The sequence below is a fragment of the Gadus chalcogrammus genome, chromosome 7 (genome assembly GCF_026213295.1).
Source record: "Gadus chalcogrammus isolate NIFS_2021 chromosome 7, NIFS_Gcha_1.0, whole genome shotgun sequence".
Taxonomy (NCBI): domain Eukaryota; kingdom Metazoa; phylum Chordata; class Actinopteri; order Gadiformes; family Gadidae; genus Gadus; species Gadus chalcogrammus.
In genome coordinates, this window is record NC_079418.1 from 19,292,504 (window position 1) to 19,304,765 (window position 12,262).

The 12,262-nt window shown below is 46.6% G+C and overlaps 1 protein-coding gene across 6 annotated transcripts in view; it reads left to right on the plus strand.

Annotated features, from left to right (window-relative positions):
- The window catches only part of ncor1 (nuclear receptor corepressor 1), a 50,542-nt gene that overhangs the window by 13,809 nt on the left and 24,471 nt on the right, over positions 1 to 12,262 (plus strand). For 5 of the 6 annotated variants that reach the window (XM_056594311.1, XM_056594313.1, XM_056594314.1 and 2 more), the window contains exons 14-16: positions 1,012 to 1,113; positions 9,286 to 9,416; positions 10,189 to 10,487. In XM_056594311.1, coding sequence (XP_056450286.1) covers positions 1,012 to 1,113; positions 9,286 to 9,416; positions 10,189 to 10,487 — 532 coding nt within the window. Of the gene's footprint in view, positions 1 to 1,011; positions 1,114 to 4,032; positions 4,685 to 9,285; positions 9,417 to 10,188; positions 10,488 to 12,262 lie in introns of those variants that run through there. The other variant, XM_056594317.1, reaches the window with a different exon arrangement.

Below are 12,262 nucleotides of genomic sequence, written 5' to 3' on the forward strand. Positions count from 1 at the left end.
TTGCATTCTCAGACGTGTGTTACACCCTGATGAGTCACAGAGCGGTGTTAAACGGAGAGTGAGTTCAGAGTCAAACACAGAGGTGCAGCTCGAAACGTAATGAATCAAAAGTCATTCATGTGACGGTAGGCCTCTGTGTAAAGACGGCCCCTTTTCCTGGGTGGCTAGACGAGCTGGGCCGGCGTTTTACTATACTGTAAACATTCGCGTAGCTATGGTTAGTGTGCGGGATGGTATAAAATTCCCATTTTGACTCCTGGCCAAAGGTTACTGGGTTAGATCTCCAGCATCCCCAGGCGTCCTCGAACAAGAGTCTTTAGTTTATTAATGACACGTGCGTCATGAATCCTTTTGGAATAAAGCATCTACAGAATGACTTGAAACAAATACCAGTAAATCCCAGTCATCTGCGTGGCTGTCTCTAACACACAATGTCGACGACGCGGCTATGTAAACCTAGGGGGGGTTCTCCCTCCAGGGACCTACTGTTGACATAGCAGCGCAATCCTTCTTCCTCTGTGTTGTGTTTACATTGGTGTGCTGGAGAGCACTCTGCATGTCTCTTGGTCACTGTCAAGGAATGTTCAACTGGGGTTTGAGGCCAACCAAAGCCCTGATGCAGCCCGTGTTGCCTATTCTCGCTGTGGGGGGTGTCAGTTATCTTGCGTCATTTAATTATTGGACGAATCAAAACCACGCAGAAGCCGAAGGGAGCTTAATTTCCCTGGGAACGGAAATTCACGCGAGATTGCGTCTTATCTTAATCGGTAGATGGGCCTTGAGCTCTTCAGCTCTATCGCATTGCGTCACCAGGTCTGCGGGTTGTTGCAATTTCACTCGTCCCTCCATACTTTCACTCAACATCCTGTAGTGCTTGTGTTTGTTTTAACTCTTGATCAGCCATTTGGTTGGGGTGCAAATCCTCACAGCGTATGGATTTACGATGGATTTACGAATGGAGTTTCATTTGATTGTCCTTGAGTGATTTACCTTGAACCTGTCTTGTTTCAGTGTGTGTCAGACTGTGTCCTCTACTACTACCTCACCAAGAAGAACCACAACTACAAGACTCTGGTGAGACGCAACTACGGCAGGCGGAGAGGGAGGAACCAGGTAAAGTTGGCTCTTTTATTTTTTCCTTGCGTGAGGTAGTTTTTTTTCTTTGAATTCGATTTTTCCTTTTTCAAGGGTAATATTTAATTTTGTGTACCGCCGGGTTTTCAAGAATCCACTCGTTGATTTTCTCCATTCACCATTCATACCTGAAACCAATATCTTGCAAATGGGTTTATAATGCGTGTTGGACCCACTTTGTGATCCACTTTATACGATCTCGGTCTCGAAAACACACATGGTTGGCCCGGTTCCGACCAGACTCAACTGGACCCGGAGGGCAACAACATCATTTAAAGTGAACCATGAGTAGAACCGTGTTGCGTTAACGGTGGCCAGCCGTCCGCTGTTTCATGCTCATCGCGCATTGAATAGATTGAAGCTCACGTTTGAATCGTGATAATTCTTCATTCTTCAGTTCATGGTTTTGAGTGGTAAACTCGGACCAGTTGAAGCAGCTAAACCAAGCCCTGTTTTGCACCGACCCTTGTTCTTTCCCATGGAGGGTTCAGTGTAAAGCGGACGGGGAGCGAGGAAGGCCCGCCGGTGGTTCCGCCAGAGCGCAGCTCTCGAGTCCTCTGTTTTCACTTCATTTATCATGCATGTTCGGCTAACAAGACATCTGTGTCTAATCAATACCTCTTGACCTGCGTAGCACAGGAAAAGGCCCTCCAGTGTCAACAGACGTTTTCTTTTTTCTGTCTGGTATTTAAAGTACCCCCCACCTCACCGTCACCCTCCTCCTACTCCTCCATCGTCAGTTCATCTCAGTACTGCTAATCGAGGGGAAAGCTCCCTGCCCTGCCGTGGCGCTCAGATTAGCAGGGGCTTTCCACCAGCATGATGTTTGAAGAACCCGGGTCATTATAAAATAACCTGAGCTGCCTGGCAGATTTATAGAGGGCAGTTGGAGAGTACCTGGCCTCTGTATAAATCAGGCTTTATTTACCTGGTTGACCTAGCTTAGAGCTCCCCCATTGTTTTTGTTGGCCTGGAGGGAAGAGGAGAGCAGAGAGAGAGTGAGATGGAGAGAACAAGTACACGACTATTAGTCAGGGTGGCTTTTCGGCCCACATCAAGTTCGTCATTGGCTGTATAAGAGTGTTTATCTTCTGGGCTTTTGTTTGCACTCTTTCTTGACTATATCCGTTGTGGTCTTAGTGAACCTTAGTAATGCCGTGCAGAGTGGGTCGGGTTTTTCTAAATTTATTGGAATGTCTTATGTTCTATGAGGACATGATGGTGGAGGTTGTTTTAAAGAATATAACATTAATATATAATATTGATATATTATTATCTACTAATATAATATAGAATATTATATACTGATACATTTACTGTTGTAAAGAATTTGTAGCCTTGATATGAACTGATGAAACGGTCATAAAAAAGATCAGTAACCCTAAAGATAAAACCCATGTTCCCGCATTAACCTGTATACACAGTGCTGATGTGCCGCCATTCTGAAAATACCTCCGTCAGTTCACCTCAGAGCCTCTCTTAAAGACCCAGCAGACAACTTCACATTGTATACGGGCCAGCCGCGGGTCAACAGTTTAGAAATGTTTGCTCAGGATTGCCCGATTTTGCTGCGGTTGTCTTTTTAGATTTTGTTATCCATCGCTCTTTGTATGTGCCTGCAGGTGCTGGACTTCAGCACATCATAATTCTTATACACCCTCTAATGTGGTTTTAAAATACGTTTCAAGAAGTCTTTATCCGTCCCTGTGGTTCCACAAGATGGGATTTCACTGCATGAACTTTATTGTCGTTAATGGCAGGGCAGTATATTTTCCTATGCCTTTCAAAGATGCTCCCCAGCTTTGACAAAGTTTCTGTTCTTTGTCTATTTCGGGGGCATTGGGCATCTGTGAAAACAGACCAACTAGTATCGCGTGGATCCATTTCTAATGTTATCTGGCTTTCATTTAAATTATTGTTCTTTTTACTCCGCATTCAAATGATATGTTTCCCCATCAAAATGAATCATGACTAAAATGTGTTTGCCTAGGGTTGGGGGCATCCATAAGCAATGAAATGGTTTCAATTGGACTAAATCTGGCTCCACTGGGACCTGGCCAATAGCCGGAAATTGTCCAGCGAGTTGATAAACCTCTGAGCAATGATTGGAGATCAACTTTATGTGATAAGTGAGCCATCTGACACTAACACCCTGCAGCCATGGAAACGAGTACACATATTCTGCACAAGGTCATTTTCAGAAAAACTGCTAATATACTTGAGCTAACAAATCTGTTCAAACATGTACTCGAATGTCCCTAAATTTGTCCACTTTCTTTTTCAAACCTTACTGTTTTTGCCTGTCCCAAGCGGAAGCCATTTTCCCGATTATTTTGTGAACCTAGGAAAGGGGTAGTAAAATAATAAAACTTGCATATTTCAAACAAAGTCAGGGCAGTTACTCGGAACGGCTGGCCAGACTATACGGCCCTTCCATTCCCCTTCTCTGTTAATGTCATGTTCCTGTAACGGACATTGAATTTGGATATGGAGCATGCAGTCAGGCAAATGGGTCAGGTCACATGAGGCGTACAGCAGCAGTCTGGAGCTGGGGCGTCATCCTGTTAGACCGTGTCTGTGTGAAACGAGAGCGGGTCCTTTCGGAGAGTCAGGCTGCAGTCCCGCTTTTCTAAGCTGTGTTATTAAAGATTATAGGGGGCAGTGAGTTGATCGTTTAGACAGTGCGACCATCTAAATTATAGCCTGGACAGGCAAATGGCTCCACCGCTTTTTAGAAAACGTTGACCAAGCTATGTATTGATATCGGAAAGGAAATGTATTTGTTCACTCTGAGGACAATGCCCCATTCTATACTATCATGGGGGGGGGGGGGGGGCGGCGGCAACAGGCGTAGCAGTGTTCAAACCTGTACTTATTAACTTATTACTCACTGCTACTGTGCCGCACACTATTCCGAATCCGAAGTGACTAATGTTAACTAGTTGGGGCGAGCAGGAGCGTTTATAGCGTGGGTAGATCTAACGCCACAAGAGCAGCCAGAGAAAGTGAGTCGGATATAAAAAAGGAAAAAAATCCACAGCCAGAGAGTCAGCATTGGCAGCAGCTATATGCTGAGTATCGGCGCTGTGTTTTTTTTCTCTCCCTCCCTCGTTTACTTCTCAGATCTTTCGCTCCTTAAAAAAAAAAAAAAAAGACACCCCTCCAAGTTACGCGTTAATGGTACGACCCGGGCCATCTGACAGGCCCAAAAAACTCTACTGTGCTGCTGTGAGTGCCAATCAAAGAGGAGCGCTCGCAGGGATTACCTTGGGTGACCCTGCGTAGATTAGTGCGTGCATGTGAGATGGACAATTCTTTGGGCGGCTTAAGCGGCCCGATGACACGCTTTCCTGGAATCCGTGCAGCGGTGTTGTGGCCAGGCAGCCCTTCTAAGGAGCCCCACCATGGTGCACTCGCGCCTTTCCGCCGCTCCCGCTGCCGCTGTCATGGCCCGACCGGAGGCTAAGCCCGCATCTGCAGTGCCAGAGAGCCGTGGCCTGCTGCGAACCAAATGCTTTTTTTTCGTGAGCGGCAACAAATGAGCTTAAAGGTACGTCGGCGAAGCGAGGGTGTTGAGGCGAATTTTCTCTTTCTCTTTCCGTTTTTTAACTGTTGTTTTTGCCACGAGTACAGTTAGTTCAGTTGTAACTGTTTACTTTCGTTTGTGCTAAAAAAATATATGGGTTGCGCTCTTTCTTCTGCTCTCTCTGTCTGCCTGTCTGTCTCTTTTTCTCTGCCACATTTCTCTCTCTCTTTCTCTCTTTCGCTCTCTTTCTCTCTCGCCCCCCCCCCCCCCCCCATGTGCTCTCAGGCCGTCTCCCTCCCACTCCTATTACTCAACATGTAGTCCTTGGCCTATATATTGTAGCATTCAAGGTAGTCAGTTATTTCTACTAGGAACCTTTTAAGGCTAGTTTTCAATGAAGGTTGTTAAGAGTGGGAGAATGTGCATGAATACTTGTTATCAAAACATCGTAATAAATTACATTTTAATTAAAGGGACACTGTAATATTTTAGGTCATTTATTTCCTCAAATCAACGTATTCATTCATAAATAAGTCCTCATTGGTGTAAAATTATCTCTGCCAAAAATCTCACTTATCCTCCTGAGCGAAGAATAATTAATATGTAGTTACATAGGACGGGTAAGCTTCATGGAGGCATCCATGTTCTTCCGGTCTATGAACTGCCGAAAGGGACAAAAAACACTACGTGGTACAGGAAATGCAAACGCATTTTCACTCTGAGCCAGCGTGAATGATGACTGAAATAATTCACTATCTTGCTCGAGGAATAATTACTCGTACATCATTAGCTTACACTAATGATTCAATGCAGTTTGACATTTTTTGTAATAAGAACCTCATCATCGCTCGAATGACTCGATGAGGTAGTATTGGATGTCATGACACAGCTTCTTGGCACATACTGCCGCCCACCGTAGTTTTTGAACTAGCGAGCACTATTAGTTTGAATGCAATATACAATTGTACCACTAGATGGGAGTAATTTTTCCACAGTGTCCCTTTAAATCCAAATACCTAACCAACTTGGTTATTATATTCTATGGATATGATAAAACTTTATCCAGGAGCTCCGGCTATCCTATTACCAAAGAAGGATATATTCAAGCCAACAGGGCTATCATTACTCTAAATCACTTTAAATTTCAAATACCTCTGTGGGGATCTATAGATTTAGCGTTTTATTGCATGGCAAATCCTAGCATAGCAGTAAGGAGGAGATGTGTTCTGATAAAAGTGCTGCATCACTGAATTGACTCCGGCATGGCAGGTCATCGTGTCTATTGCTAATGTCTAGTGCTAAAGTCCGATGAGTGATTACTCCGATTGGCTGTCATTTCCTTGTCCCTGTACAAAGGAAGAGGGGTGTGTGGCGGCCTGCCAGCTCTGACACTCTCACACGTCTCGAGATCATCTTGCAGCTATCTATGTTGGGCTGCACCTCTTACACGAAAGCTCAGGTTTACTCCAGAATAACTCGATGGTGGTTTGAAATGCTGACTGATGACTGGGAGTTGTTGCTACACATTCAAAAGTTACAAGGGTGTCTTGTAGGTTGTTGTAAACTTATAATAGTTTTTAACTGGAAGATTTATCGTATTAATATCAGCTATGAGCAAGATGACTCTTATGAGAGTCCAGTGAATTCTCTGGTATATCTCTGCTGACATCATTATAAGAAGAGAGACAAATTACTCTGGTGGCCCATGTGTCATAAACCTTCAGAGCCCTCCGCAGGCACCTCTTAATGTGTCCCCGGACACTTCTCAGCGTCACCTTGGTTACGAGTACAGGCTGCACGCTCACCTAAACATCTGGTCCTCATTTATATGAAGAATTAATGTTCTTCACTCTTCTAACCTAATAGCAGTTTCTACAGATTTCATTCAGATTTGGATAATCATTGAATATCAATATGTAGCAATTTAGCAACGTGATTTAGCAAAGTGCCCAAATTGTTCGGCCCCAAACTCCATAAATGTACTAGTTGCTCGCTTGTCTCATTTGCAGGTCATTATAACATGGATGCATTTACAACTGTTTTAGCCTGGTTTTCATACAGAGCAGGCTCTGCTCATTTAATAATTGAAGGAGCTATATGTTACAAATGTACTCTAGTAAATCATAGAATGACCATGATATGACATGAGAAATTAAGGAAACGTGCCATGTCGAAATACTGGCTTACCGAGAATCCCACAGCCTCTCCTTTTTTCAATTTCCGTTCCGGGTCAGAACATTTTTGTTAGTTTTGGCCTGTGTGTAATGAATCACTATTCTCCATGTGCCCTCTGTTGCCAGACATGAAATACATTGCCACACACAAACACAGTGGGCTGCAGCCATGGAAGCAAGCAACTGAACTGGATTTACTGAGATTGTAATAGATTTGAGTACCTAAAAAGACTCTTCCTCTTTCGAAAATGCTCCATGACCAGAGCCGGGCTAAAGCATCTTGGAGTTCCATTTAAAAGATTCCGTTTAGAGTGCAGAAGGATTCCAAGATGGCGGCCATACCGATTAACTAACATGGTAGGAAAAATGTGGGACAACTTTTCATTGTTAAAATATAATAATTGCTTCCGTCTCAAAATATAATATTCGTGACTTAGCCAGAGGCGGAGGGGGGTGGGCCGGCAGGCGTTGACAACTCTCTCCAATGTTGTGAATTTGGATTACATTACCAATTTTATACGCTCGGTATCAGTGTTGCATATGGTATATTTAATCAACGTTAAAACATATAATTTTTTCTGTTGTTGCTTATGTACGGTTGCTGCCAACAGTTACAGCAGTTTCTGGACTTTTACAATTTATCAAGCTTTTTTCCAAAACATTTAGGTTTAAGTAATGCACAAGGTTTACACATCCAGCTCTATTTGTTTCTTTAAAGAGAAAATACCTCAAGTGGCCCAAGGCTAGTTCTTGTGAATCGTCTGAGGATCCGGGGGAAACGTAAGCTCTCTAAATATTTGCGCCATATCAGGAATGTGCTTAATCTAAATTAAAATCAAGAGAAAACTCAAGAAAGCATCTCAGTGGAGAGGCCAGGGTTGAGACAGTGGTGGCTATGGGGATGGACGAAATAAGGGGAACTTTGTTCAGGAAAACTGCTGCTTGGGAAGTGTCTGGGGACGAGCATGTTTAAGCTCCTCATTACCCTGATTGTTTCCAATATCATACAGGACACGCCAGTTAAAAAAGACTGGTAGAGAATTGCATATTTGCATGTGTGCATTATGTATTTCTCCTTTTTATATATTCATCCATCCATGCGATTGTGTCGATCAACGCCTATGGAGCAGGAATTCCAGCAGGACAGCATCATTTCAGTTGACCCACAGCTGCATCCCCCGAAGCCAATGCAACTGTGGAGGAAGGGGAAAGTAGGTGGCACTATACCGGCGTATGACCGTGCCCACCTCTCACTGTGGCCAGCGCCAGGGCACTCGGGTGACACAGGACTAAAAGTAGGCACAGCCAGTAGGCACTAACGGAGGACTGACTAGTCCAAAATGCTCCTGGCATTCTTTACATCTCTCAGACTCTGCTTTGTAATAAATCTGCCAGGTCACGCAAAGGAAGATAGAAACACGACGATCGCGCGTCGAGGGAGAGTGTGGACTGACATTCAGAAGCCATGCTGGTGACTTTACGTCGAGCCACGTTGGTGGGGAATAAACGTCCCTAGCCCGAGACAGCCTCGACCTCTGTTTTATTTTTTTTCGCCTCCCTCTGTTTTAATTATATCTCTGTCCTCCTGTCTGCGCGTCTTTTTTCTGCTCCCACCACTGAGTTAAGCACATTCCATGGCCCCATCTGGTACCAGCATGGCTTGGCATAGTCCGACTTGTTCCAGCACAGCGCTTTCATGGAACACTAACGTGTGTGTGTGTGTGTGTGTGTGTGTGTGTGTGTGTGTGTGTGTGTGTGTGTGTGTGTGTGTGTGTGTGTGTGTGTGTGTGTGTGTGTGTGTGTGTGTGTGTGTGTGTGTGTGTGTGTGTGTGTGTGTGTGTGTGTGTGTGTGTGTCAGAATCAATGATAAGGAATGTTGCCCTCCTCTGCTCCATGAGGGTGGAATGGAGGGCTGATTGCTTTGTGGTTGTGAGCCTTTATTTTTCTTTGATTGGCATCAGGCTTTTACCTGGCACTGATCCAGAGGACGCTATCTGTGTTGCAGTCATTCCAATGTTTGGGTGCCTCATGTTTCTGCTGATGGTAGAAGCAGGTGAACCTGTGACCTAGCCATATCACCCCCCCTCCTCCCTGGGCTTTCGCCTTCTTATCTTGTAGTGCTAGTTAATGAGAATTGTGTGCAGCCTGGTGGGGCTGGAGATGCAATAAAGAGCAGTTGAGCTTTATGTTGTCTGTCACTTCCACGATAGTGAGTGTGAATGGGGAAGACCAATAGATTAATATCTCACTTGTCACTTGTCATTTCTGCGTTGTAGTCGTCGATACATAAAGGGTTTTCCGTTGGAAAGGGCTTTCCATTGGTATGGGCTTTGATTATCTGTGTGAAAAAGTAATGTCTTGTTGTTTTTTGATAAAAAAACAAAAAAGAACAATCATGATTTCAGTTGACAAAGAGCGAGACGAATGACTAACTGTGCTCTTTGTTCACAGCAAATCACACGTCCCTCGCACGAAGACAAGGTAGAAGAGAAAGCCGAAGAGGACAAATCCGAAAAGGCAGAGAAGAAAGAGGACGAGGAGAAGAAAGACGAGGAAGAAAAAGATGAGAAGGAGGAATCCAGGTGAGATGGGACTTGGGTAGGCTTCGGTCCAGCCATGGTCCAGCTGCTGCTCTACAGTTAGGCTGTAGACTCGGACTCACCCTCTCTTGGCTCCACTACCAATGGGATGGACTTCATTTGAGCCTCCATTTAAGGCAACTGGCGCTCTGGATGCTCATTGTGGGGACTCAACGGTCTTCCATTTAGATTCAGAAAAATGTGCCTTAGGGAGAATCTGGCCGTTCAAGCTACGACGCCTGGTCTGTGACACTCATTTTGAACCGCTACGGTAACTTAACGGGTCTTTGAACGCAAGATCCCTCACTTTCTCCTGTTGCATCATGAATCAAGGGGATGGGTTAGACTCTTTGCTTATGCATCGGGCATAGATGTCTTTCAATTGGCATTTGCCTGGCGGACCCTGATAAGGACAAGTTGTTTTGGTTCCGAATTAATCTTTGTTCCTCCATAAGGTTAGTTTGCTGGGTTAGCATTTGCTCTCCGTTAGCCACTTCCATTCACTTGCAGAGTTACAGTACCCTAGCACCTGCTCCTGAGCGGGGATTACACTTTCTACTACATTCCAAAGGTTTCCGATGTGTTTCCGAATAGTCTCCTTATTCAAAACGAGGGCCATCAACCACACATTACTGGCAATAAAATTCTATATTCAGAAAACTTTTAGTTTTCTGAGTATTCCGCTTTAAGTGAGCCTACTTAAGTGCGCTTTCATTCCCGAGGTTAATGCCTCCTCTTATTCATACACTAAACATCCCCCGCCCTGCTGCCCCAGGGACATCGGTAAGGACAAAGACAAGTGCGACGGCGGGGAGGACGAGGACGGCAAGGAGCAGAGCACGCCGCGCGGCAGGAAGACGGCCAACAGCCAGGGCCGCCGCAAGGGACGGATCACCACCCGCTCCATGGCCAACGAGGCCGCCGCCGAGGAGCCTTCGCCTCCCTCCTCCTCCTCCGCCGCCGAGCCCGGCCCCCCTGAGCCCCCGCAGGCCTCCAAGGTGGAGCCAGTCCAGAAGAGCGGCAAGGAGCCCCCCAAGCCCCAGACACCACTGGCCGCTATGGAAGCCAATAAAGGTAAGTCGCTCTGCGCTGCGCTAACGACGCCGTCCCTCTGAAAGACGCCTGGCTTGAATGGGTTGGAAGTGGCCTGGGCCAGCGCTGCATTGTGTGTGTGTGTGTGTGTGTGTGTGTGTGTGTGTGTGTGTGTGTGTGTGTGTGTGTGTGTGTGTGTGTGTGTGTGTGTGTGTGTGTGTGTGTGTGTGTGTGTGTGTGTGTGTGTGTGTGTGTGTGTGTGTGTGTGTGTGTGTGTGAAACGGCTGTACACGCTGACTGTAGCTTTTTAAATGCAAGGAGGCCAGTGTGTCACTGGGTGGACATTCTATATTAGATTCAGTCTTTTCTCAGCTGGGATGTGTGGCACTGTCCAATATGTTGCATGTCTTGTCTCGCCTTCCCCTCTTCAAGCCGAAGCTGTTATCGGGGTTCTCCCTCGTGTACGTGAGCCTTTTCACGTGTCCGTGAGTGCCAGTCAGCTCCTCCCCTTTAACCCCCCCCCCCCCTGTGTAATTGCTCTGGTTTTGCCGGAGATGCTGGTACACTTCGGGTACACTGAGTTCGAAGTTGTCACTCTTGCAATGGTGTGGTTCGTTTCTCTGAATCGTTCTGCTGTCCGCATGGATGTGGGGGGGGGGGGTGACCGGTTAGGACAGCTGGTGGATTTACACAAGACCCCGGGCACCCTGATTAACTAAACCCTGTGTGTTCAGCCATGCCCCCTTATCCCTGACCTCCTGGAAGCCCCTTCTGGTGCCATCAGCCACTTACCTAGGGGGATGTCACTTGCAATCTGCCTAGGAGACTGGGGTGTGTGTGTGTGTGTGTGTGTGTGTGTGTGTGTGGGGGGGGGGGGAAATGGCACCGGCCGCTGCAATTCTAGGTGTGTGTGTGTGTGTGTGTGTGTGTGTGTGTGTGTGTGTGTGTGTGTGTGTGTGTGTGTGTGTGTGTGTGTGTGTGTGTGTGTGTGTGTGTGTGTGTGTGTGTGTGTGTGTGTGTGTGTGCGTGCGCAGAGGACAAGCAGGAGCTGTGCTCTGTCTGCCCGGCCATGTTGGGTCGGTGCCCGAAACACAAGCCTGCTTACTAACCAGACGGGAGCTGTTTTTACTTTCTTTTGTTGTTGTTGTTGTTGTTGTGTGGACCTGGGGTTGACTCATTGTAGGGTGACGTGCCTCATAGTAAGTTTAGAAGCGGTCTGCAGCACCAGTATCACTTCAAAGGTCCGCTTGGAAATAATTAGCCCTCGCCATGGCTGGACTTGGCGTGTAGGATTACCGGAACATGTGACTTCTGCTACGGTCGGGGGGGGGGGGGGGGGGGGGGGGGGGCGGGGGCGGTTGGTCCGTCAAACATTTATTTGACTCGCCCGGACGCTTCTGACAAGGGGAGCCTGGGTAGGAGGCTAGAAGCAGTCAAAATAACCCCCGGAATGGATCTGCTCAGCTTTCACCATGGGAGGAGGGTGTTGAAGTCCCACCTAAATGTCATGGGTGCGCGGGAGGCTACATTCGTCATAATGTTTGCATAATCTCAATGGGTTCCATGGCAGGGAGTGGGCCATCTCCATACCACCCCCCAAACCCCACCAGACACGCTCACTACTATGCTAATCTACTCCCTGAGTTTTGCTGAGGCTAGGGTCATTGGAGCCAAGCTCATGCAAGCGGATAGAGGCATGGTGTGCGCAATGCATATGTGTGTGTGTGCATGCCTGCCTGCCTGTGTGTGTGTGTGTGTGTGTGTGTGTGTGTGTGTGTGTGTGTGTGTGTGTGTGTGTGTGTGTGTGTGTGTGTGTG